Source organism: Pleurodeles waltl, chromosome 5, assembly GCF_031143425.1.
Source record: "Pleurodeles waltl isolate 20211129_DDA chromosome 5, aPleWal1.hap1.20221129, whole genome shotgun sequence".
Lineage (NCBI taxonomy): Eukaryota > Metazoa > Chordata > Amphibia > Caudata > Salamandridae > Pleurodeles > Pleurodeles waltl.
The window spans coordinates 957,557,064-957,583,210 of NC_090444.1; the positions used below are offsets into that span (position 1 = coordinate 957,557,064).

General features: G+C 44.8%; 1 protein-coding gene across 1 annotated transcript in view; it reads left to right on the top strand.

Moving 5' to 3' along the window:
• FBLN7 (fibulin 7) overlaps positions 1-26,147 on the top strand; it is a 698,570-nt gene that overhangs the window by 516,567 nt on the left and 155,856 nt on the right. The window contains exon 4 of the mRNA XM_069235079.1: positions 14,872-14,997. Coding sequence (XP_069091180.1) covers positions 14,872-14,997 — 126 coding nt within the window. The remainder of the gene's footprint in view (positions 1-14,871; positions 14,998-26,147) is intronic.

The window sequence follows — 26,147 nt, forward strand, 5'->3', positions numbered from 1 at the left end:
TGCAGTGCCGGCCTGACGAGGAGCTGGCCCTATGATGAAGCATGTCACCGGATGGTGAGTGAGGGCTTTTGCTTCGATAAAGTTCGCCTTTCAATGACTCGCTGAACTATTTCCTTGAAAGAAACCCTTTAGCATTAGGTGGAACCGTGTGTAACCTTTTTTGATTTCTTATCTATTGGGAACCTTACACACGGGACCAGGAGTTATTCTCCGAATATCCCATTTTTCTTGCCCCTCCTGTGTTGTTTTTTTTGGTGATTTATAAATGACCTGGTGCAGTGAAAATGGCAGTGAAAGGGTGCTTGCACCTTTACAGGCAGGCTGCAGTGGCAGTCCTGCAGAAGCCTTTGCATGGAGTCCCTATAGGTGGCAAAATATATGCTGCAGCCCAGAGGGATCCCCTGGAACCCTAATGCCCTGGGTACCTAGGTACCATATACTAGGGACTTAAAAGGGGGCACCAGTATGCCAATTGTGGGTGAAATACAGAGTTTTGGGAAAAAGAGCATAATCACTGGGGACTTGGTTAGCAGGATCCCAGTGAACACAGTCAAACACACTGACATCAGGCAGAAAAAGGGGGTAACCATGCCAAGAAAGAGGGTACTTTCCTACACCAAGTTAGTGGTATTTTTGGTGATTTTTTCCATTTATCCTAATTCCCAATTGACCCTATCAAATGCCTTCTCCGCATCCAGCAAGAGAAGCACCAGTGATTGATTTTGTCGTTCCACTGCCTTTATCAGGAGGACTGCTAGTCTGGTGTTGTCTCTAGCATGTCGCGCCTTTATGAAACCACTCTGTTGTCATGAAATAATCTTGGTCCAAAGCTCTTGTAATCTGGTCAGTAGGATTGTTTGTTACTATATAAACACCAGTATTCAATAAGGCAGCTGAACTATGCAAGGAGCCGAGCAAGGGATCCTTACCTGGTTTCTCAATAAGCATCAGTCTGGATTCTAACATTGACTATGTAACTGTGCCAGTGTGACAGATAAAGTTAAGGACTGTGGCCATCAGTGTCACCAAAGGGCCCGCTAAGGTCTTGTAAAAGGATTCCATGAAGCCACCTGGTCCTGGCGCTTTCTGAACTGGTATGCATTTTGTACATCCCCCTCAGATATTGTTTCCTACTGCTCCTGACAATCATCCCCTTGTAAGGGGCATTCAAAACCCTCTAGATACTCATTCTGGATATCTGAGTTAAGGCCCTGTTCCAAAAACAGGGAGTGCTAGTATTTCGTTAAAACGGAACGTATATCCATGATTACTGTTCGAACAGCCACGTCTTGAGGTTTTTTCTGAAGAGAAGGAGTTTCTGAGTCTTGCGGAGGTTGGTGGGGAGGGAGTTCCAGGCCTTGGGGGTGAGGTAGGAGCAGGATCTGCCTCCGGTGGTGGCGCGTTGGATGCGGGGGACTGTGGCGAGTGCGAGGTAGGGGGAGCGGAGGTGGCGAGTGGGAGTGTGGAAGTTCACTCTTTCGTTGAGGTTGAACTGACAATATTTTGGGCTCTATGTCAGAGAAGTAGCAGGCCTATAAAAAGTCATGCAACATTAAGAAGTAGTCTATCTGTGTATACGTCATGTGAATGTGGGAGAAGAATGTAAATTCATGTTTGTCCGGGTAGTGGTGTCACCACATATCCACCATGTCTAAATGTGCTCCTCCCTGTAGTAAGATGGATGTGGGTGTGGGGCAAATATGTTGCATTTGGGCTCCATCTTCTGCCACATTGTGGATTGCATTAAAACAACTCCAATTTAGAGGTGTGCACTAGAAAAATGAGCAATTTGGGCGTTAGGTGTGCAAAAAATTGTTCCTTACCCTCATTTGAGGTATAAGGGCAATAAGCACCTGTCTTAGGTGCCCAAAATTTAATCTCTATATATCTACCTTCTCTGCCCTGGAGTTTGGCCTCCAGGTCTTACCTCAGGCCCCTTTGAAAGAGAACAGCCAGCCCTCTTGTTTTAGTTCTGTAAGTAGCATGATACTGGGATGGGAACTAGTAGACTTTTAGGTGGTGTGTCTTTTTGCAATAAGTATGTTTCTTGTAACACCACTACATTAAAATCCTTGCCTTTCAGCCACTGGAACAGTGCCCGTCTTTTGGTAGGGGAATTAGAACCTTGAGTGTTTAAGGAAATTCATTTTGGGGAATGCATGTCTTGGGACTATACAGCCGTGTGATGCCTCTCTTCCCCCTGCAGTTCACAAGGCAATGAGGCAGCAGTGTCAGGTGGAGTCTAGGATTGTCCAGGGACCTGACTCTTCTTTTTTTCGTTATACTGCATTGCTGCTGAGAGTAGGATCTCTACCTCATGCAGTGGTATAACAGTGTACAACAAGCAAAACTGTGACCAAATTTGGTATTTGATCATAAAGTTAGGGAAGGTCAGCATGCAAAACAGAACAAGAATGTAATAAAGCAAGCAGAGAGAAGAAAGAAGTGAAAAGAAAGGGAATGGGAAAAGTGATCAGGATGAGAGAGTTAGCTCTTGTAGAAGCCAGCGAACCCCCACCGGCATTCTACTGGTTTCTCACTGTAGATCTGGAAAACAGGGAAATTCCCATGATCCAAGTGCAGGTTCAGCTGGTCCTCCAAACATGGCATTTATTCTCCCTGCAAGAGGAGGTATGGGAGTGGGCAGGGCCTCTCCCACTGTCAGTCCAAGCAACAAGTCTTGTAGTACACTTACCCCATCTCAGTCATACGGAGATGAGGGTGAACATTCCTCTCAGTCCTGCTGGTGTTGCAGATATCTCTTGTCAGTACAGCACTTGTTGGTTCTGGGAATGCTCCATGTCTCCCACATGCTCGTCATTTCCTGTGAGCCAGCACGGCGGTGCTAGTTAGCGTTCATTGAAAGGACCAGTGCATCTTTCACATCCACCATGAAGCATAGGTGAAAATGGTCTCTGCATCAATGTTATAGTCCTTCTTTTTTGAGGCAGGCGGGATGTCTTTGAACTCCCTTACCCGTGCCAATGTTTGCACTGAGAGATTCTGAAAGCTTATTAGTGAGCTACCTCTGAACACCACATGATACTGTTGATGGAATGCTGTCTTGGTGGCCTCCTTATCCTTGAAAAAAATGAACCAGGCTGAGGACTTCTAGAGTTAAATTTAGATTTTGCTGGAAAGTCAAAAAGACTCTATGTCTACGATCCATGTGTAGACTATCTGGGACATTTTCCTGCAGCAGATGCTTAAATTGTTCAATAACTAAGCCATCTTAGCTTCTGGTCTCAATCTCTGCTGGGATTCCATGGATGCGGGTGTTGTTTCTCCTTGAACGATTTTCCATATATTCCATCCTGTCCAGCATTTCTTTTTGTTTTGATTTCAGTTGGGCAACCGGTCTAGACACTGTGTCCTGTTCTTGAGTCATTATGGACATTTCAGCTTCTACCTGCTCCAGCCACGCTTCTGTTTGGCGCACTTGTGTGTCAATGTCCACCGGCACCTTTTTATTATCTTGTTTCCATGACAAGAACTTCTTGCAGAACTCCAGCAACAGGGAGGGGATGCCGCCTTATGTGGCAGGTGCCTGTAGGGTTGGATCATCCTCATGTGGGGGACCTGTGGCAAACAACTCGGAAACCTCTTGTCCTTAGAATTTATGTAATGTAGAAGGAACTTTATGTTGCATTGGAAACTGGATTCCTCTGAATCATTAAGAGGTTTCCAAGATTTGGAATGAGTCCCACAGGACTAATGTTTCTGTTTTTTACACCTGAATTCCAGCAGTAAGACAGACGGAGCCTGGTGTATTACTGGTTTACTCCAGGCTCTCAGCAAGACGGAGTACTACAAGAGCATGTCACACCTACTAATAATAAAATGTTTTTCAATATGGCTTAAAGCTGGGTATACAGTATAAAGAGAGAGTAGGATGTAGTCATCCGCTTACAACTACATTTATTTCCTTATTTCTTGTGATGCAGGTGCATTAGTTGATAATAACTATACTTTTTAGTCGTGTTTGTGAGGCCCAGAGTGCATGATATGTAGTTTTGACTTTTCTTATACCTTATATTCTCCTTCCCGCACAATCTATTGACATACACTGCCCAGTTCACACAACTGAACAATCAGAATGTAATTAAAATTGCAAAACCTTCCTCCATATCTATATATGGCAACAGGGGAAATGATCGCCAATGATAATCTCGTTTCTATGGTGCTGGCATTTCAACTTGTACTCCTTGTCTATTTTCAAGGGTTTGCATGAGCATACAAAACTGTTGGAATTTGAATGGGATTAAGGATACTTTTTCATCTAATTGTTTGATTTGCATAGCCAAATAAAAAAAAAAATTGACTCACTGAGTGTTTTCAACTATCCTTTAAGTGTTTTCACTGGAGACGATTTAACACTTCCCTACAGGCTAAGTTTTGGTTTTAACAAGCAGTCCAAAGTATTCATTTAACAAACACGTATGCTTGATATTACAATTTTAGGTTGAATATGGGAATTGTTCTATGTTTGCATTATATACTATGTCTAGGCGACTCATCACTTATAAAAGAGTAATCAATTTGTATCTAAGATAGATAGATAGATAGATAGATAGATAGATAGATAGATAGATAGATAGATAGATAGATACTCACTAACTTAAAACTCACTAAAGGCTAGATCTTAAAAGTAAACTCCCATGAAACTGATAGTTATGGTCACCCCTTCCAAAATTACTGTACCCAAATGTTATGGTACTTTCACCCTCGCCTTGCATTGCTAATTACCTCAAATACTAAATCACTCTGTTAGGGGACATCATTGATATCATCACTGTAATATCTGAAATTACATCATTGCAGACAACACTGTGAATGGCAGGGGCTTGAGTTAGATTTACTTTAAGGCACGAGTTATAGTTACTTGAGATAACTACAATTGGGAAATTTCAGTGGTTTTGGTAGTTCAAAATGGCATGTTTCAACTCACATTTTCGCTTAACTATAACTTCCCTTTAACCTTGGACCCCATTATTTATTTATTTATTTTAAATAGTGCAGTGCCCTGTTGTCCACTTGTGGAACAACACAACAACACTCCTGTGGGGGCCCTCAAGGGGAGGCCCATAGCCCCTGTAGTCCCACCAGCTTCCTTTCTAGCACCCATCTCAGGTGCAGCAGGAGCTGGCATTGCTTGCATCGGGTGAAAGCAGCATTTCATACTGCTCCAGGTGGGTGGGCATATAAGACTTCCCTCAGTGTCATTGGCAGTGTCCAACAGATGGACCCAGGGATGGGATGGCTCAGGGAGGGGAGCACGAATGCCCCCTCTCCTTAAAAATTAATATGTAGTACTGGGGGTGGGGGTTTCCAGTCCTTGAAAAACCTTGAGTGGGGGGGGGCTTTTGCCCCCTTCCCTTTTATGAAAATGTGTCTTGTGGGGTTAGGGATACAGGCTTGCAGAGGAGTGCTGCACACCCTCCCCCTTTTAATTAAATCTGGCCCCAGGCATTGGTGTCCTTGGGGCCTGATAAAGGTTTAGGAAGGGAGGCCACACAGCCCCTCCCCTTTTATTAAAATGTTTCAAATAGGATTGAGATCACCAGGGCCAGACTAAAGGTTTGGAAGGGGAGGACCGACTTGCACTTCTCCCCACAAAATTATGAATGCTGTGACCCCAGGGTCCTGGCACACCCCGGGGTGTTTTTTTTAAAGTGTGTCCCTGGGAGTTTGGATCACCAGGGCCAGAAAAAAGGTTTGGGAGAGGACGGCCCACATGCCCTTCTCCCCATAAAATTATAAAAGCTGTGACACCTGTGTCCTGGCCACCCTCTGGTTGTTTTTTAAGGAGTATCACCCTGCACTTTGTATTTTTTTTTACAGTGGATTAACCACAAATTCACAGTAAAATATATTGTTTTGTGTCCAGTGAGGGGGGTCCCTCTGGGACTCCCATCAGGACTAGGGGGCAAGGTATCCCTACTCTGCTCCCTTACAACCTTTATTTTCAGGACAGGGTACTGAGTACCCCGGTCTTAAAATGGCTTCCGCAACATCTTTGTTGATGTGGTAGCAGTCAATCAGATCTTACCTTAAGATCTGTCACCTCTCCTGATCCTCATTGGTGTGAAATATTTTTTTTTTTAACCCTTATTTCTCTGAAATTCCTGAATGGAATTGCTCCAAATTACAAAAACCACGATTTCCGGGCCAAGATCTAGCTTTCTGACAAATCTGGTGAAATTCTGTTCAGCTGCTTTAGCTGTAGCTGTGTCTAATTTTTCAGTGGAAAAATGAATCTGGAAAACGTTTTTGGGGCCCCCCTTTTTACTGGGCCTCCTTTTGACGGATCACCCCAACATTTTCCTGCATGGAGCTGAGGTGGATGAATGCTTTCTTTTCGAAAGTTTCATGAAGGTGCATCAAATGGTGCCAAAATTATAACCAAACCAATAAATGTTTTTACTACGGATACGTGGTCCTAATTGCCACTGGGTAATATTTATATGATGGGGTAAACAACTCCATTCTGTCGCTATGTTTAAAAAAATGAATAAAGTGTATTTCTTTCCTTTTCTATCACTGTGTTTTTTATTAGGGGCGACCCTTCCCGGGGCTCACTTTTCCTTTTATATTATCACCCTTGCAATCTCTCTTTTTTGCTCCAACGCCCTCGTTTTCAGTCCAGCTTTTATGAAACATCCATGGGACCAATATTTTTAACAATTTGATTTTCTTGCGCTGTGGGGTTTTAATAACAGGCAACCAAAAGTCATTTTGTAACACTCAGCTGTCTAGCATAACATTTCTTTGCCTGATAACACATGATCCTTTATTTTGTTGAACATAACATGAGTATGGATATATAAACGTTGTCTGCTCCAGATTTAAATAGAAAAATCTCTATTGAGTTATTGAGCTGTAAAAAGCGTTCCAATGAACTAAATTTTCAAATTTAAAAAGACAAAATCATGATTACATCTACCTATCCTGCAGTCTGCCACACACCATAGTAAGAAAGACAAAAAAAGTAAATAAACAGCACAAGCCTCTCAGCCTGAGGTAAAATACACACTTGATTGTGAAGTGCATTCAGTAGCAACACATGACCTAGGGACCCATGACCTACGGACACATGACCCACTCACTCATGCAAATGAGGGAATCACTCTGATGATAGCGCTGAAGCTATATGTGCACCAGTACCATCTGTATTACAGAAGAGGCCACACAAGTGTCTGTGGCCCCTTCTGTAATATCAAAGTCCCCTGGGGGCACGCAAAGTTGGCGCAAATGCCTGATGTGCCCTCTGGGCACTTTTTACAATACGGCTTCTGGTGTTATCCGAGAAGATGCCAATGATTCAATTTATAAAGTGACTTATGATAAGAGCTATCAGTTAGTAGTTGATATTGTTTGACATTTCCATCTGTACTTATACATATGTATTTGTTGTCATCTTATTGTTGTTTTCTAAGTTTATTCTGGGTAAAGTTGATCTTCAATTAGTATATTTCCACATTTATTTGACTTGTAAATGTACCCACATTTGTTCAGGCCTGTAAGATTTCGGAACACTAATTGGTCATACACAGTAAAACCGTGCAATTACCTGGAATCTATAGCATTGTATTAGGAGCACGTTTACCTCTGTGCTGTCAAATTGCAAAGTTGTTAACCTGTCATTCGTGAGTAATAACATGCAAGAATAAAATGAAGACTTTATTTCTGCATTTCTGTATCTATTTGTAAAAATCAATAAAAATAAAAAATCGGAGCCTTGGTTTTAATATAATTTGCAAATAATTTAGAGATATTTTAGGATGCAACTTTAAATACAGTCAGGAAATCAAGATTTTGATGTTAATGAGAAACCCTAGTATTGCTTTTTCAACTATCGTCTTTTTTTCATAATTGATTCCCAGCAACATTGTATTGCATTTCATTTTGGGAGTAAAATAGGAAGATTGAAAAACATGTTTGCTGTGCACTTAAATGCCACTTATGTATCTGTTATATTTACATTGCAGTGTTCAGAAAGGATATCATATTTTGAAGACAATACGGTCTAAAACCCTTCTTCCAACCCCCAACCATCCCACCTGTGCTATCGATTGTTTCAAAGGAATTCAGTCTATTCATTCCATCAGCTCAGAAGGGTCACAGAGAGTTTTTTATTTTGTCAAGATCCGAACAGTGGTGGGTAAACTCTATAAGGACCTCATTCTGGGCACCTTTGAGTCGTGCATGATAACTCTGCCCCCTGGAGTTACCAACATCAGAGATGTGTGTAACTCAGTCAGGGGTAGACGGTGGGTTACCTGGTATTACCATAAAGGTTCCCTTAGATATGAGAAATTACTATGGAAATGTGTGATCCACAGCTAGACACCACTTGTTATTTCTCCTCTGGGGATTGCTTGGTAATGGAGTGTCTGAGAGAAAGACACAGGATCTGGGCAGTTACCACAGATCTCATAATTCCGACAGGACCAATAAGTAAGTTTATCTGCTCCATCAGAAATAAAAGGCCACTCGGAATAGGGGCTTTATTACTTTTTAATTCAAAATTTACAGACAGCATCTCATTAAGGTAATATAGGAAGTTGGCATACAATGTAAACACAGATGGGACTGTTTGCAGCAAATGGCTTAAAAATGGTGTTACTGCTAAAGGAAAGGACTTGAAAATCCTTGTATTACAGCTCCCTGATTCTTCAATATTTCAAATATGCTCCATCCAGAGATTGCTGTCCTGATTACTGCTGGTCAAAAAACATGTAAGTAACTGAGACAGAACTTCAGGCGCATATAGCTCATGGCGGGTTTTCATGTGGGAGTTAAAAATTAAGTGATACTGGTGGAGTTCTTTGCTTCGTGCAGATCTAGGGTCCATTATGCGCTCTTTGATTAATTTAGATTGCAAAACTGAGGCTTTTCACCAATCAATTTAATTAAATAACATGAAGCACATTAGACTCCACAAGGAAGATAAAGAGTGGTCCTGTTTTCAAACCATAAAAGTTCATTAAAGGAATAGCAGATTACAATCTCAAATAATCTTATTACTTATCAATCAATAATACATGAATGCTTTAGTGTGTGAATAGTTTTTTAAGCAATTCAAAGTTATAAGTACAAAGAAACCATCATAAAGTTGTCTCTAAAGGAAAGTTAAGTTAAAGCAGTTCTCCCATAAAGACAGCATCATACCATGCTAAATTGGGAAGGATTTGCAAAAAGAACTGGATAGATGTCAGGAAAGAAAATCTGAATCTCGTTTACATTGTATTAGCTTAAATCACACATTTCTAACACTTGGTACATCTACATATAGTTTCCATGTAATAAAGTAACCAGGTTAAGGCACACACAGAGTGTATGAGATCATTATTTTTTCAAGCCTCTACACAATGAGGCTATTCTAAATGTTCTTCAATTTTATAGTTATCTGCAACATAATAAGATACCTTGGAACAAACTGTGATCCGCTTGTGCACTAAAAAGCTCCTTAGTAAATTCTAGAAGTGTCATATAAAAGAAAACATTTTACATAGAACAGAAAACAAGATACATCAAAATCTTTAATACAGAGTTAGTTTCTTCTGGAAAAAAAGAAAGAAATATGACAAGAACTGAGATGGCACCTAAACGTTCGCCATTTTAAAATACAGGCCTAAATTAACTATGGTATATCTAAACATGAATAACACACAGTTAGTGCAACTGTGCAAGCTTGTTAATGTTTATATAAATAAATGCCAAACATCTAATGATAAAAAAATCTTCAAATCTCTCTTGTGGAAAATCTTAATATTCGAGGCAAACCATGTAATGAACATTCTATCTCTGTCCGATGGTGCCAGGTTCTGGTACTCAAGTTCACTGAAGAAAGGTTATGAAGGTCTAGTAGACACTGAATCCAACAACCTTCAACAAATCAGCAGGCCAATCATTTACGTAAGTGAGTTGGCACTGATGCTTTTCACAATTATTACTCATGAGTTGTTTACCAGCATTCAGGGATGTTGTCATTCAGATTATAAAAGCTGCTTTAATGTTTTCATATGATACAAAATCTGGGAATACCTATTATCATTTTTTAAATGTTTTTAGTAACGTTATTCATTTTCAAACTCTTATTCAAATTTAATATGTGTGTGTGTTTTTATGTTATTTCAACTGAATTTGTGTGGAATAAAAAGAAATATTGACACTCCAATCACAATTAGAACAGCAGAAGGTAGTTGAAGAGGCATCTGTCAATGTCAGCTGGGCAGGTTGATGAATACTGTTGCTCTCCAAAGTGTCTGACTGAATTATTTGAGTATATATATCTGCAACAAAGTTTTGGTAAGCCTATATTTCAAGTTAATAGTCAGAGTCTTCACATCATAGTCAGATTTTACGATTCAGTAATTCTTATGGGTAAGTCCTTTTTAGAAGTTCATTGTCATATTGCGTTCATCAAAAATCATATCTGTGCAAAACATCTTAAGGATTGAAAATGAGTAGCTGCGCTTTGGAGTGTCACAGGATAAATCCCTGGCCTTGGATGAACTGAATTTGGATCCACATTTGGTTTGTCCGAGGCCAGGGATCTATCCCATGATACTCCGAAGCGTGCCTACTCATTTTCAACCCATAGGAATTATTGAATAGCCTTGAGAAAACCCCAGATTTACGTACCGCCAGGGGGCGAAACACGTGTCAGCTGTTGTTCTCCTCTATGTACATCATAATAAATATCAACTGGATTTACTGACTTGGCTGAATGTGCTTCTTAAAATCTGACTATAATGTGAAGACTTGGGCTATTAACTTGAAATGTGGGCTTACCAATACTTTGTTGCAGATATATATTCTTATACTGAGGAAAAAAAGGGTCTACCCCTCCTTGGTAGCCCATACCCCTAACAAAATAGGGCATTAATAAGAAGAGAGTGTTGGACCTTTTGGAGTGCATTTTTCTGAATTATTTGAGTAGACTGAGCAGTTACTGTGCTGTCCTAGTTGTATGTGCCGTTTATTATATAACATGAGGTATAGCCTGAGCCACTGCAGTTATGTGATTCTGTGGCTGTGGCGTCCTTCTCATAAATACACATTTGCCACTTACTCCATCATAATCACCATATTTTAACAAAACAATATTTCTAGCTCAAACGTATCAAAAGTTCATGAAATTACAGCTACCTGTAATGTCGCACAGTGGAAGGCCCTACGCAAAGGTTGAGTGTCATCTTTCAGTTGCATCTTATTGTATTTGGATGTTAAACTGGTGCTGATGAGGTGAAACATTTGCCCAGGCAGGGCTTGAGAACATATTCTATTGTTGTGTGAACTTTAGGGCTTCAGTAAATTAAGAAGTGTAGCGTGTGAATAGTAGTGGTCTTACTTCCATGTAGGTTGTTGTTTGTATTAGTGAAGCCGAATTACTCCTCCCTAAACCCCTTCTTAAATGTTCTAAAACACCCTCTCATACTTTCCAAGGGCCTGACCACATAGGGTCTCCCAGCCTCTCATATCATAGATGAAAAGGGACCTCTTGGGGGAATGGTGATGACCTGAAGGTTTGGGTGCCCGTCTCCGCTGCGGGGCTTGTGTTACGTCCTGCCAGACTGTCTAAACATGTAAAAAAATATATAAAATTACTAGGGTATACTATCACAAAATGTGCAGCATTAAGTCACATAATTTGTCTTTTTTGCTGCCTAATTTAGTCATCCCATATAATTTCTGCATGGTCCTTGACAGAGGAGACATGGAAGCCCTAATTCTTTGGATCTCTCTGCAGTATTTGACATGGTCTTATACCCAATTCTCATCAGGTGCCTGCACAATATTGGCATCCAAGTACCTGCTCTCCACTGAATCTGCTCCTTCTTAATGGATAGAATATAAGGTGTCAGCCTGGCATCATACTCCCTGGACTCCAGTAAATTCATCTGCAAAGTGCCTCAAAGTTAATTGTTAGACCCAGCTTTTTCAATGTATTTGTGCATGATCACTCTAGCCAATATCACCTGCGCATGTGGCATCAACATCCTCTCATACCCAACTCATAGTCTTACTTTAGATAAGACCAAAAACATAAGAAACAATTTCACCACCTGCATGACCAAAGTCACTAACTGAATGAAAGCCAACTATCTCAAGCTCTACACAGACAAGATAGAAGTAGTGCTCTTTGGCAAGAACACCTCATCATGGGACTCCAACTGGTGGACAGTTTAGCTCGAACCCACATCCACACCCAGAACCCACGCCAGGAACCAAAAAACAATAATTGACAACAAACTGGACATGACCACACAAGTCAATGCCTTCACTGCATCCTGTTTCCACACCCTGAAGATGCTGAGGCAGATTTTCGAGTAGCTCCTAAATAACACTAGAAAAACTGTCATTCAAGCCCTAGTCACCAGTTGGACTGTGGTAACGCCCCCTAAGCTGGGATCACCAAGCAACTCACTAGAATACTACAAGCCATCCAGACATTGGCAGCCAGACTCTTCCTCAACCTCTGACACAAAACTCATATCACACACCTCGGGGAACTACACTGGCTCACAACACACAAATGTGCTCAATTTAAGCACCTCACACACAGATTCAAGGCACTACAGAATTCTGGCCCCACCTACCTGAAAAGTTGCATCTCCAACCATGCAGACACCTGTGTTCCATAGAATGCCTATTAGCACACATCCCATGCATACACAGAACCAGATCAGGAGCACAAGCATTCAGTGCTAAAGCATGGAATGACCTTACACTTCAGACCAAAGCTTCCCCCTCTGTTCCTGAATTCTGCAGGAAACTGAAGACCTGGCTTTGCAGTTTGCCAGCCTATCATGGGCCAGGCTAGGCACACACACCTGCTCAGCACCAGGAAATCCTGCTGGGTGCTAGTGGGCTTTACAAATACACATAGCATAACATATATGAGTATCAATTGGATTGACTGTTGGGTTACAGTGTCTGTTAGTGGCTGTGTTAGCGGAAGTGTTCCCACCAGGGTTCCTATACTTTATTATATTTTTTCCGACAATTCCCAACCCTGTATATTGCCTCAAGATGTGAAAAAGAACCATTCCCCATAACAACTCCTCAATAGAAGGGGCCTCCGCACCTCTCCATCCACTTGCACCTCTTGAATTGTACATCCACATCGCAGACCCTCTGTTTCCCTACCCCACAGCCTACACCAATCAAGCCCTACCACCCAAGCATAATCATAGGCCAGCACAGACGGCTTTAGCACTGGTGGTGCCCTGTGTGACAATCTTTATTGGCACCCCTATGACCTTCTGATTCCTACACTACCACCTGACAAAAGTGCCTCTCATCTCTCCATAGCCCCTCTCTAACATGCATTTCAATTGTTTTCAAACTATGGTAAAGGCTAGCTTTACTACACCCACTCAGCTATCCACATAAAAAATAGATATGTTCTTTGCAGCAGGCATATTAATCCTCTACGCCACTTTAGGAGTCAATACTGCCACTGGATAAAACTCCGCTCTCTCTGTCAGGAACATTAATCACAAAAGTTATCTTGACATTTTTATTGTTGCCTGACAGCTTGTGCACATGGAACTTTGCTTCCGGTGCTTTTAAACAGTAAATTATTGCTAAACACAGTGTCCCCTCCCCTGAGGTCAGTGCCCCCCCTTCAGGTCAGTGCCCAGTGCGGCCGCACCAGTCACCCCCCCCTAAAGCCGGCCATGTAGGCCAGGCCATAGACCATACACCTCCTGCAGCTTTCAAGCTCTCTTAGGCCATTGCTCCCACTTCCTGAAAGCTTCTAACTCCTTCAGTGATGGCAACAGGCCGTGTTTGTGGGCTTCACAAATCTGGCAACTCTTCCGTGCTGCCAGACACTGGAGTTCATACCTCTAGCAATCTCAACAATGTATTATTTAACACAGCTCCCTCAAAAAAGAGGCACAACAGATACACAAAAACAACTTCAACAACGGTGTATCACTTCAAAAGCATGAATCAATTAATTAGTGAAAAATATTAAAACCAACTTTATTGAAAAAAACTTTTTGGATGTTGGTCAGGTAGCTAACAATTTTAAAGTGAACTGTATCAAAAATTACATCCTAGTTTTGTTTCTTTCTGTCAACGCACGGTTGCCGGGCAATGCCCGCCACAGGAAAAACATTGCTTAGTATTCTTTCGCGTCAAAGCTGAGAAAAGCCCCTGAATCCATGATATGGTTTACAATGTAGAATTTGCAGAATCTCATTTGTACTGAGGACACTATATTGCTGTAGGTAAAATGAGTGACCTCGAGTGGATACAAAACGTGAACATGAGCAAACAAGTGCCTCAGCAGCATCTTTTGAGCCCATCGAGATCACGGATTGCCATTTTATATGCTATGTATTTTTTCTATGTCCTCATAATGTAAATGTGTACAATTAAGTTTGCGCATCTGCAAATAATTTTGTACATGTACGAATCTATTTGTGAATGTGGAGATGCAGCGAATTCAAATGTATGCAGAATTTGCTACAGAGAAGCACAAACACCCACGTGCAATTTCCCATTTTCACAAGGAAAAATACGAATTAGTGGTATTATGTAAACCCAGGAACAGTGACTACTTCAACCCACCTGCCCTCCCTCTGCAGGACAGTGCGTGCGTCTGTGTGCCTGCCTGTGCCAGGGGCGTAACAAAGGCCTCCGCAGCCCCCGCAGTGGGGGGGGGGGGGGGAGGGCAGGGGTTGGGGAGAGCTCCAGGGAGCCCCCTCGGCACAGCACTTCGCCTGTGAGAGTCCGGAGGCCCCCTTAATGTTTTGTTCCCGAATCGTAGTAGTTAGATGCATAAACTTAAACTGCCTATGTATTGTAGTTTATTGCATGCTAGTTACCGTTTTAAATACTTCTTGTTTGTAGACATCAGTGAATGCAGTAGTCACCCGTGCCAAAATGGAGGGACATGTCTTGAAGGAGCCAATCAGTACAAATGTATCTGTCCACAGGAATGGACCGGTAGCAGCTGCCAGTATCAAACGCAAAAAGGTAGGTTTTTTTTTTTTTTCATGAAGTGTAATTTCTAAAAGCGTCCATCATAGTTTGGTGACAACACTTGTTGGTCGATGACTGCGTGGTAGAGTCATGCATATTAGGAAGCATGTTTTTGTCAGGCATTTTTCTGAGGTACACAGTGCAGGGGCCGCAAACCACCCTAGAAGTGAGAATGATTGGGTGCACTGATAACCAGGACACCAGGTATTTGGTCGGCGAGGGAAGGTTGGCACTAGTAAAAAATCCTGCCTCTCCAGTTAGACGTGGATGAAAATTCAAGGCCTAGCTCAAAAGAGGTAATGCAGGGCGAATGTAGGTATAGCACAACCCTATTATCATAATTGCAATAAAATGTGAATGTCTCGCCAGAGTTGTACATACACAATCATTTAATAACTCATCAGCATATAAATATTCACAAATTTAAATGGCTCTTCATCTAGTAGAAAACACAACGAGTCACAATAAAGCAGTAATCTAGCACATTAAAATAGTAAAGAAGAGGTCACCTGGTTGTGAATACTATGTTCTTTCAGTGATTACTTTTGATCGTTAACTTCGGTGTAAGCCTGTGAAAAGAAAAGCGTATCGCCATTATAATGTAGTTATGGAACCACTGGAAAGGTTTAGTATAGTGCTGCAGGTCACCACGTGATGTACTGAAGAGCTCACATTGTGATGAGAGGTGCAACTTACTTTTTATATGTCATTCTTATGATGAGTTGTTATGGTTAGAAAGAAAGGAAAGTTGGAAAACAGCAGACTGGTATAGCGGTCTCCCGTTTTCTTCTCTTCAGTTAAGTAATGTACAGCAAGCACTGAATGTTTTCGCCTCAATTTTATATAATTAAAGGTATAGGAAAATGTATTCGAAAAAAAATAATCATTCAATAAAACTTGAATGTCAATAAAATATACAAGCATTTTATTTTTAATCCTTTTTGATTCTCTATAGTTAAATGTTTTTTTCTTCGTTAAAAATGAAAGACAACTATTACCTGACTTTAATATGGTGGCAGTATCACGAAATTGCTAGGGGGATGCCTAAAACGTTTCCAGGACAACAGGAAAAGTGGGAAAACAGTATCTGACATTTGTGTGTAACAGTGATCTTGTTTGCCCTAAACCTTTGCAGAAGAGAGCCTGCTGGAAAGTGGTCCAAGAAAAGGAAGTATGGAGAGGATGATTTTAGTTTCCCCACCTTTGGGGACACTCAGCTTTTAATTAAACAAGCTGTTGTAGCGGCTTCCAGGGCCAAAGGCATTCCATGAGCGCTAATGATCCTCGATTGGACAATCCAGGGGATGCATAGGACCCTGAGGAGGACAAGACCAGTGGTCCTTTTACTCAAGAGTCCAGAGCTGGAAGAGGTGCTCTAACATCTTAGGGAAAAAAGTGACCTATTCTGATCCTCCCACGTAGGCAGATGAAGAGGATTGTTTTTCCCTCCAATACCAGAAAAAAATGGGCCAGAAAGTTTCCACTGCATGTAACCATATCTAAGGTGCTCCAACACAAATAGAACACAAATAGAAGTAGACAAGCACCCTTTCGCTCATTTGTCGGGCCAGAAGGTACCCTTTGGAGAACTTTGCTGAGGTGTTTCTACCCATTGTGAAGGTGGATTCACTGATGGTTGAACGGCCTCCCTGAAAACAATAACTTCGCAGGGAGCCTCTCTATTTGAACACATAGACAAAAGGTGGTCTTGGCAAACAAGAGGTTGTATGCAGCCTCTAATGTCTCCATTCATGTGTCAGTATTAAGTACTATTTTCTATTTTCTAGCTGAACAGACTGAGAAAGAGAGCATACACGAAGCAGCCGGTCTATTTCTTTTCAGACTCCCTTTGTGCTGCTGCAGCTAAAGCAGGTACCTGAGTGACAGCAAGAGCGCCATCTATAGATGAGATCCTAAAATGTGGACACAGCACAGAAAAAAAATGCTAATGCACTTTCCCTTCATGGTGTCAAAATTATTTGGACCTCAATAAGAGGACTTACTTCAAAAGTTTGTGGAAGACAGAAAGCTGATGGCCTTGGCCAGCCTCCAATTCAGAGGCCGTCCATTTGTAACAGAAGAGCTTTTGGCTCAGTGTTGTTCAACAGGAATGTGGGTTAGCCATTTCTTGGAAGGTGCATCGTTGGAGAGTCCTCCCCTTGATAAATACTGAAAAATACAACTCTCAGTAAACAAGATTTTCCAGTCCATTTTCTTCACCTCCCCCTAAAGTATGACTGTGCTTCATTGAATTCACATGTTCCTGTGGGGAGCCGGATTTCCCCTTTTCTGAAAGAAAGGAAAAAGAAGTGTAGGATCAATGGGTTCTGGTCGTTGCTTAGTATGGTTATCAGATTGATTTGAATTCTCTGCCAATCTGTTTCGAAAGTCTCCTTAGCATGTCTAGTGAAACAGCAGGCATTGACAAAAGACATACTAGATCTTCTGCAGAAGGCACTCATTCCCGTCCCAAACAATCACAGGGGCTTGTGGTGTTACTTAATTCTGTTCTATGTTCAGCAAGCTTCTGGGGGTGCTAGACCAGTCCTGGAAAGGAAACCATAAACTAGTTTATTACTGACTGTTAGAAATGGGGTTTCTGGTTGGCTAGGGCATGCACCTCAGCCAGGCAGAACCTACCCACTCTAGTGAGGGCTTGGGAGTTACACGTCCAAGATAACCCCTGCTCACCCCCTTGGTAGCTTGGCACGAGCAGTCAGGCTTAACCTGGAGGCAATGTGTAAAGCGTTTGCGCAACACACAACACACGTGACGCAAAATACACACCACAAAGTAAACACAACACTGAGCTATGTAAAAATAATCTGTATTGCACAAAACATAATTAGACCAATATTACACGTAAGTAATACCCTGCTACCTTACAGTTGTCAGAGGGTTACACAAGTTACTAATACTCTGCACTAATATGCAGTTGTCACATTAGAACACGTAAGTACTCAGGATTCTGCATCATAAGCAGTAGTCAGGAAGTATAGGAAAAAGGTATATGCACTTGTCATGAACAATTCCTAAATACCCATGAAAGGAACATTAGAGAATATACCACAAGTCATATGCATACATATCAGCTAGACATGCCAGAAAAGGAACATTAGCACATATATGTATCACCAGTAAACAGGTATGCAATAGCAAACATCTGTACATCTACAGTAGGCTCCTAGAGCCTAGAGTCTCTAGAGAGTACCTGTTGGATGGTGGGAAAAGGCACTCCCAGTGCCTGGAGATGACCACGGGAGCCCCCGGCGCTCCTGTGCGCAACACGGGGGTCACACGGTGTCTGTGGGGGAGAGGGGCGAACAGCACCCTCTCTCTTGCGTGTTAGTACGTGCCCCTCCGGGGACCCGGGATCTTTGTGGGCCCTCTCCGAGGGGAGGGGGCCCAAAAGCCAAAGTTTCAGCGTAGGTGGGGCGATCGCGCCTCTAGCGCAGTGACCGGGGGGAAAGGGAACTCCCTTTCTACCCCCGCGCCCTGCTGGTTTATGGCGGCAGCCGCCCTTGTCCGTGGTGCGGCTGCCCAAATGGGGTAGAGGGAGCAGGGGCCTCCGTAGAGGCTCCTGGTCTGCTCCCCCCTGTGGCCGCACTCGATCTGGTGCGCGATCCGCACTGCTGTCATCCCTCGTCCTCGAGGGAGGCAGCTCGGAGGGTTGGGGCTGTTGTGTGCCCCAGGGGCGCTCCGTAACGCGCACGTCACCCGGGGGCACAATAGGAGCGGCCCAGCTCCTTTCTTTTGATTCAGGAAGTGCCCCGGGGGCACTGGAGGCAGCACGATCCTCTTGCCTCCGTCCCGAATGTGGCGCCCGGGCTGCGGCGGTGATTTTCCCAGGCAGAGGCGCCGGGGGGAGCGCTAGGGCTCAAAATAATGCACTTCACACAGCGCTAGCTTGAATCAGCAGCCTGGGATGCGGTAGTGAATTTTCTTGAGAAATAAAAAAAAAGGAGCAACTTTGGAGAAAACGCTGAGGGCAAAGTTGTAGAGAGGATTTGCAGGGGTGAGGGGCCACAGCACCCTGCACCTGGGAGCAAATCCAAAACAAGAAGGTGCACAGGGCTGGTGGGCCCAACTACAGGCCAGCACAAGGGGTGCAGATGGTGGCAGTTCCTCCTAGTGACCAGGCAGGTCACAGGTCAGCACAACAGCAGCAGTCCAAGGTGGTTTCCTGGTGAGTCCATTCATCAGCGTTCTGTGTAGTTTCAAGTTCCAAGGATGTTCAAATTGTGGGGAAAATTCCCCTGTACTTATAGTCAGTTTTTACAGTGTTTTTCAATGGTAGGGAGAGTAGGTTCCCACCAGTTACAACTGGTTCTGGGAGTGCCCCCTCTCTCCTTTCAGTACAGGCTCCAAACATCAGTGGGGGGTTAACGACCCTATTGTGTGAGGCCAGGGCACAGTCTTTACAAATGCAGGTGTGCCCGCCTCTCCCTTCTCTCAGCCCAGGAAGGCTTTACAATATGTAGATGCACCTCTGTGTCACCTCCACCCTCCCAGTGTTCAGGCTGCCTGAGAAGTATGCACAAAGCCCCAACTGTCAGTCTGCCCAGACGTTGATTGGAGACAAGCTGAAAAACACCAAAGTCATAAGCACAGATAAATGCGCACTTTCTAGAAGTGGCATTTCGTGATAGTAATAAAAAATACACCTACACTAGTAAGCAGCATTTCTTACCACTGTCACAACCATACCAAATATGCCTACGCTACCCCTCATAAATCAGACAATACCCCTTACACATAAGGCAGGGCATTTCCAATGCAATCCTATGAGAGGGCAGCCCTCACAGCAGGGAGACACCAAGTTAGGCTGTTTGTCACTACCAGGACAGGCCACGCAACATGGCACATGTCCTGCCTTCTACATACATGCACCCCGCCCAAAGGGCTAGCTAGGGTGTACCTTAGGGGTGACTTACATGTAGTAAAAGGGGAGTTCTGGGCCTGGCAAGTAATTTTAGATGCCAGGTCCCTGTGGCAGGAAACTGCACACACAGGCTCTGCGCTAGCTGGCCTTAGATAGGTTTGACAGGCTACTTCAGTGGGTGGCGCAAGCCGCGCTGGAGGCCCACTAGTAGCATTTAATTTACAGGCCCTGGGTATAGGGATACCACTTTACAAGCGACTTATAGGTAAATTAAATATGCCAATCAGGTATAATCCAAACATACCAAATTTGCAAGAGAGAGCACATGCACTTTAGCACTGGTTAGCAGTGAAAAAGTGCTCAGAGTCAGAACGTCAGCCAACAAAGGTCAGAAAAATAAGGAGGCAAAAGCAAAAAGTCTGGGGAATGACCCTGTAAAAGGGCCAGGTCCAACATGACCCCCTACCAGCCCAAAGCCAGGGGAGAACAATCAATACCTTGATGGACTTCCCTGATTAGGGCGATAGAACCAGGACCCTGGCCCGCAACTGCAGGGACATGATCCAGTTCTACGACAATCTGAATCCAGTTGAATTCCTCTGTCTATGCTCCCAAGACAATCTAAGCTAACCCAGGGAGGCGTTCTAGTTGTCAGTGGCCAGAGCCAGGTCCCAGGTAATCCCGGGGCCACTGGCCTCTGGAACCTCTCAGAGTGGGGGGCGGGAGCCCCAGGTGCATACATCCTGTTTCCACTCTCCTTCCCACCAGTTCAGGAGTTACCCACTGCCACTGGTCTTCTAGCCTAGGGACTGATCCCATAGCATGAATAGGGCCCAGGGGAGAATCTCTCCTCCTGCCCCTCCTTCTAGGGTCCCGCCTCCTCCGAGAAGGTGGTGCCAGGGTGCTTGTTACAGTCGTCCTGGTCAGCTCACCTACCAGTTCAGAGGATCCCCCCTGTAACTGGTCTCCCAACCCAGGGTCCTTCCCCTCTGGCTGAGCTGGGGTCAGGAAAGAGCCCTTCCTCCTCCTGCCCCTCCTTCTAGAGTTCCGCACCCTCCCATCAGGAGTGATACCCTCAGAAGTAATGGTAGAGAGACTGGGGACAGCCTTCTCCACTTCCAGGTCAAGGGAGCTATCCTGGACCTGGTTTTCCAACCTAGGGAAGGTACCCTTGGGCTGGTTCTCCAACCTAGGGACAGTACCCTTTTGCTGGACATGAGTTTGGGGAGTGTCCTCCCTCAAACTCTCCCTTACAGGAACTGAATTCCTAGGGCATGCATCTTCCAACCTAGGGACGTTACCCTTTTGCTGGACAGGAGTCAGGGAAGTGTCTTCCGTTGAATCCCCTCTTGAAGGAACTGAATCCCTAGAGAATGCATCAGTAGATAGCTCTATTTTCAGATCTAGGGGGTTGCCCAGGATCTGGTCTTACAACCCAGGGACGATACCCTTTTGCTGGACAGGAGTCAGGGGAGTGTCCTCCCTCAACCCCTCAAAAGGGAGCACCGGCACCCCCCTCTGCGGGGTGGTGCCGCTGATCTCCAGAGTTGGAGCAACCCTGTTCCCAGGTGTCCCTCCTTCTCCTTCAGACTTTAGAACATCCTTTTTACAGGATTGGTCTTGGTAACGACTACCCTCCCGCCTTGGGGTCCCTCCCGGGTACCTTCCAAGACCTGCGGAGGAGGACAGGTCCCTGTGGATCCTGCACCCTCCCCGCTCAGAACGTTGTCGGGATTGGTTAAATCCTCATCTCGGTGTACCGATAAGGAGCCCGCTAAGGCATACGTAAGAGGATAGGTCCTTAACAATCCTACTTCCTCCCCGCTGAAAACTTTACCTGGAGCAGTTAAATTCCAGCCTTGGGGCCCCTTCAGGGTGCCTTCCAAGACATGCGTAAGAGGACAGGTCCCTCTGGATCCTGCACCTTCCCCGCTCAGAATTTGGCCTGAATTACCCAGAACCTCCCCCACCCCTTTCAGGGGTGAACCTAAGACTGCCCTTTGTGTCTCACCAGCTCCCCTGGCACTAAGCCAGAGGTCAGCCTCCTTTGCAAGCTCCCTGGGGTCAGAGAACTTAAAGTAAGACAAGTGTTGGTGTAGCTCTGAAAAACAGCAACAGAACATGTGTTCTCTTAGAATGAGACTAAACAGCCCTTCATAAGTAGTTGCTCTGCTACCCTCCACCCATCCTGTTAGTGCTTTGCTACAAGTCCCCATAAAATTCTCCCAAGACTGGTGAGACTGCTTCCTGCTGCCTCTGAACCTCAACCTGTAGTCTTCAGGGGTGAGACCATACTCTTCTATCAGGGCCTTTCTGATGTGGGGATACCCCTGCCTGTCACTCCCTTCTGGGGCCAGTAGGACATCCCTTTCCACCTCAGGAATATAGCTCTCTAGGACAGTTACCCAATCTGTCTCAGGAATCCTGCGCGCAACTAGAGCTTCTTCATACCTCTTAAGCCACTGACGTATGTCATCTCCCTCCTTGAACCCAGGTACCAAATCTGTGGGTAGGTAAGGATTGTGCCTAACACTAAAAATGCTGCCACCACTGGACTCCACCTGCATTACTGGTGAGTCCAGATTTGTAAGATTGCTCTCTAGAGTGAGCCTTTCTCTGGTAAAGGCCCTTTCAGCCTCTGCCATCCTCTCCTGGGCTAAGGTTTTTTTCAACCTCAGCCTGTCTCTCTTTTACAGCCAGCCTAGCTAGCTGCAGCTTCAGGTCCCTCTCTTCCCGCCTATCTCTGAGCTCCTCAGGTGACAGGGAATGGGAGATGGCGCTGCTGCTATGCAAGGACCCAGTAAGGGACTTCCTATCTATGGGGTCCTCTCTCTCTACTGGCGCCCCTGGCCAGTCATCTTCTCCCTCAGTGTCTAACTCCTCGGGGTCACTATCCCCCTGGGATGTGGACTGGGCACCCTCTTCCTTAGAGTCCCCACTACTCTCGTGGGTCTCTCTAGGGTCTCCCGCAGAACCATCTCCCCTTTGGGCCTCTTTCTGTGCTATAAAGTCAGCCTTATTAAAACTGAACAGGGCTCTCCTGAGGATCCCTATATGGGCGTCACCCTCTCTAAAAGGTATACCTCTCTCCCTGCAGAATCCCTCTAACTCTTCTATTGTGTAAAACAATATATAATTCATGTCAAAGGTAGGCTTCATTTTTTAAAGAGCACAACACTAGCGTAAACGACAAGAGTCCAAAGTGCGAGTATGCAACACAGGAGTAAAAACAAAAATGACTAGCTTGAGAGAACAGGAGAATAATTTAAGAAACGAGAATTAAAACAGGTAATGGTCTAAGTGCAATTTGCGGTGCAAAAATGAGTCACAAGGTACTGTGCAAGCGCAAGTCCTATCCCACCGCTGCCACCAATGTTAGAAATGGGGTTTCTGGTTGGCTAGGGCATGCACCTCAGCCAGGCAGAACCTACCTGTTGGCTGGAGGAAAAAGGCACTCCCAGTGCCTGGAGATGACCACGGGGGCCCCCGGCTCTCCTGTGCGCAACACGGGGGCCACACAGTGTCTGTGGGGGAGAGGGGCGAACAGCGCCCTCTCTCTTGTGTGTTAATACGGGCCCCTCCGGGGACCTGGGATCTTTGGGGGCCCTCTCTGAGGGGGGCCCAAAAGCCAAAGTTTCAGGGTAGTCGGGGCGATCGCGCCCCAAGCGCAGTGACCGGGGGGAAGGGGAACTCCCTTTCTCGCCCGCGTCCTGCTGGTCTAGGGTGGCAGCCGCCCTTGTCCGTGGTGCTGCTACCCAAAGGGGGTAGAGGGAGCAGAGGCCTCTGTAGAGGCTCCTGGTCTACTCCCTCCTGCGGCCGCACCCGATCTGGTGCGTCCCTCGTCCTCGACGGAGGCAGCTCGGAGGGTTGGGGCTGTCGTGTGCCCCGGGGGCGCTCCGTAACGCGCGCGTCACCCAGGGGCCCAATAGGAGCGGCCCATCTCCTTTCTTTTGATTCAGGAAGTGCCCCAGGGACACTGGAGGCAGCGCGATCCTCACGCCTCCTTTCCGAATATGGCGCCCGGGCAGCGGCGGTCATTTTCCCAGGCAGAGGTGCCGGGGGGAGCGCTAGGGCTCAAAATAAAGCGCTTCACACAGCGCTAGCTTGAATCAGCAGCCTGGGCTGCGGTGGTGAATTTTCTTGAGAAATAAAAAAAAAGGAGCAACTTTGGAGAAAACGCTGTGGCCAAAGTTGTAGAGAGGATTTGCAGGGGGTGAGGGGCCTCAGCACCCTGCACCTGGGAGCAAATCCAAAACAAGAAGGTGCACAGGGCTGGTGGGCCCAACTACAGGCCAGCACAAGGGGTGCAGATGGTGGCAGTTCCTCCTAGTGACCAGGCAGGTCAGAGGTCAGCACAACAGCAGCAGTCCAAGGTGGTTTCCTGGTGAGTCCATTCATCAGCGTTCTGTGTAGTTTCAAGTTCCAAGGATGTTCAAATTGTGGGGAAAATTCCCCTGTACTTATAGTCAGTTCTTACAGTGTTTTTCAATGGTAGGGAGAGGAGGTTCCACCAGTTACAACTGGTTCTGGGAGTGCCCCCTCACTCCTTTCAGTACAGGCTCCAAACATCAGTGGGGGGTTCAACCCTATTGTGTGAGGCCAGGGCACAGTCTTTACAAATGCAGGTGTGCCCCGCCTCTCCCTTCTCTCAGCCCAGGAAGGCTTTACAATATGTAGATGCACCTCTGTGTCACCTCCACCCTCCCAGTGTTCAGGCTGTCTGAGAAGTATGAACAAAGCCCCAACTGTCAGTCTGCCCAGAAGTTGATTGGAGACAAGCTGAAAAACACAAAAGTCATAAGCACAGATAAATGCGCACTTTCTAGAAGTGGCATTTCTGTGATAGTAATAAAAAATACACCTACACTAGTAAGCAGCATTTCTTACCACTGTCACAACCATATGAAACATGCCTACGCTACCTCTCATAAATCAGACAATACCCCTTACACCTAAGGCAGGGCATTTCCAATGCAATCCTATGAGAAGGCAGCCCTCACAGCAGTGAGACACCAAGTTAGGCTGTTTGTCACTACCAGGACAGGCCACGCAACATGGCACATGTCCTGCCTTCTACATACATGGCACCCTGCCCAAAGGGCTAGCTAGGGTGTACCTTAGGGGTGACTTACATGTAGTAAAAGGGGAGTTCTTGGCCTGGCAAGTAAATTTAGATGCCAGGTCCCTGTGGCAGGAAACTGCGCACACAGGCTCTGTGCTAGCAGGCCTTAGATAGGTTTGACAGGCTACTTCAGTGGGTGGCGCAAGCCGCGCTGCAGGCCCACTAGTAGCATTTAGCTTACAGGCCCTGGGTATAGGGATACCACTTTACAAGGGACTTATAGGTACATTAAATAGGCCAATCAGGTATAATCCAAATATACCAAATTTGTAAGAGAGAGCACATGCACTTTAGCACTGGTTAGCAGTGAAAAAGTGCTCAGAGTCAAAACGTCAGCCAACAAGGGTCAGAAAAATAAGGAGGCAAAAGCAAAAAGTCTGGGGAATGACCCTGTAAAAGGGCCAGGTCCAACACTGACATAATCAAAATTATGCCTTTTCAAACCATTTAGAAAGAGATGACATTTTCTAGAATGTAATGGAGCAAAATGGCCACAGCACACAGAGAGTAAAGTCCAACAATGAAGCAAGAAAAGGTGTTGCTGAAGTGGTTCTGTGGGTTAGGAGAAGAATGATGTTGAAACGAGTCTCAAATCCTGTTTATAGGTGGTATCTTTATTTGTAGGTGTTCCGAAAGCATTGAATCATCGTGGAGATACAGCCAACACGTGTTTCGTCACACAGGTGACTTCATCAAGGCTGTAATACAGTAATGAAATCATACATTGGATATATATCTGTGTGTTTGGTTCTGGTGTGAAAACCAGAGAACGTCAATGATAAGTGCGAGTTTGTGTACGTGAGAAAAAGGTCAACATGGCTATAAAGGTGAGTGGTGGTGGGAACCCAATTAAAAACATGAATTTAAAGGTTAAATCACTGTGGTCATGTGGAAAATGTCTAAAGACACAAGTGTTGTAAAGTAAAACATTATGCATTGTGTAGTAGTGTAAGCACATAATAGGTATGCAAATGGGAGAAAAATGCAAGACTAGGAGAGAGCAGGGAGATATATTCAATAGAAAAAGAAGGGAGATAAGGCTAGGTGCATGGTACAAATGAGAAGAAGTAACGAGGTAGGTGTGTCCCGGAGGGCATAATGGAGGGGTAAAGTTCATACCTGGGGTCGCTGGTATAGGTA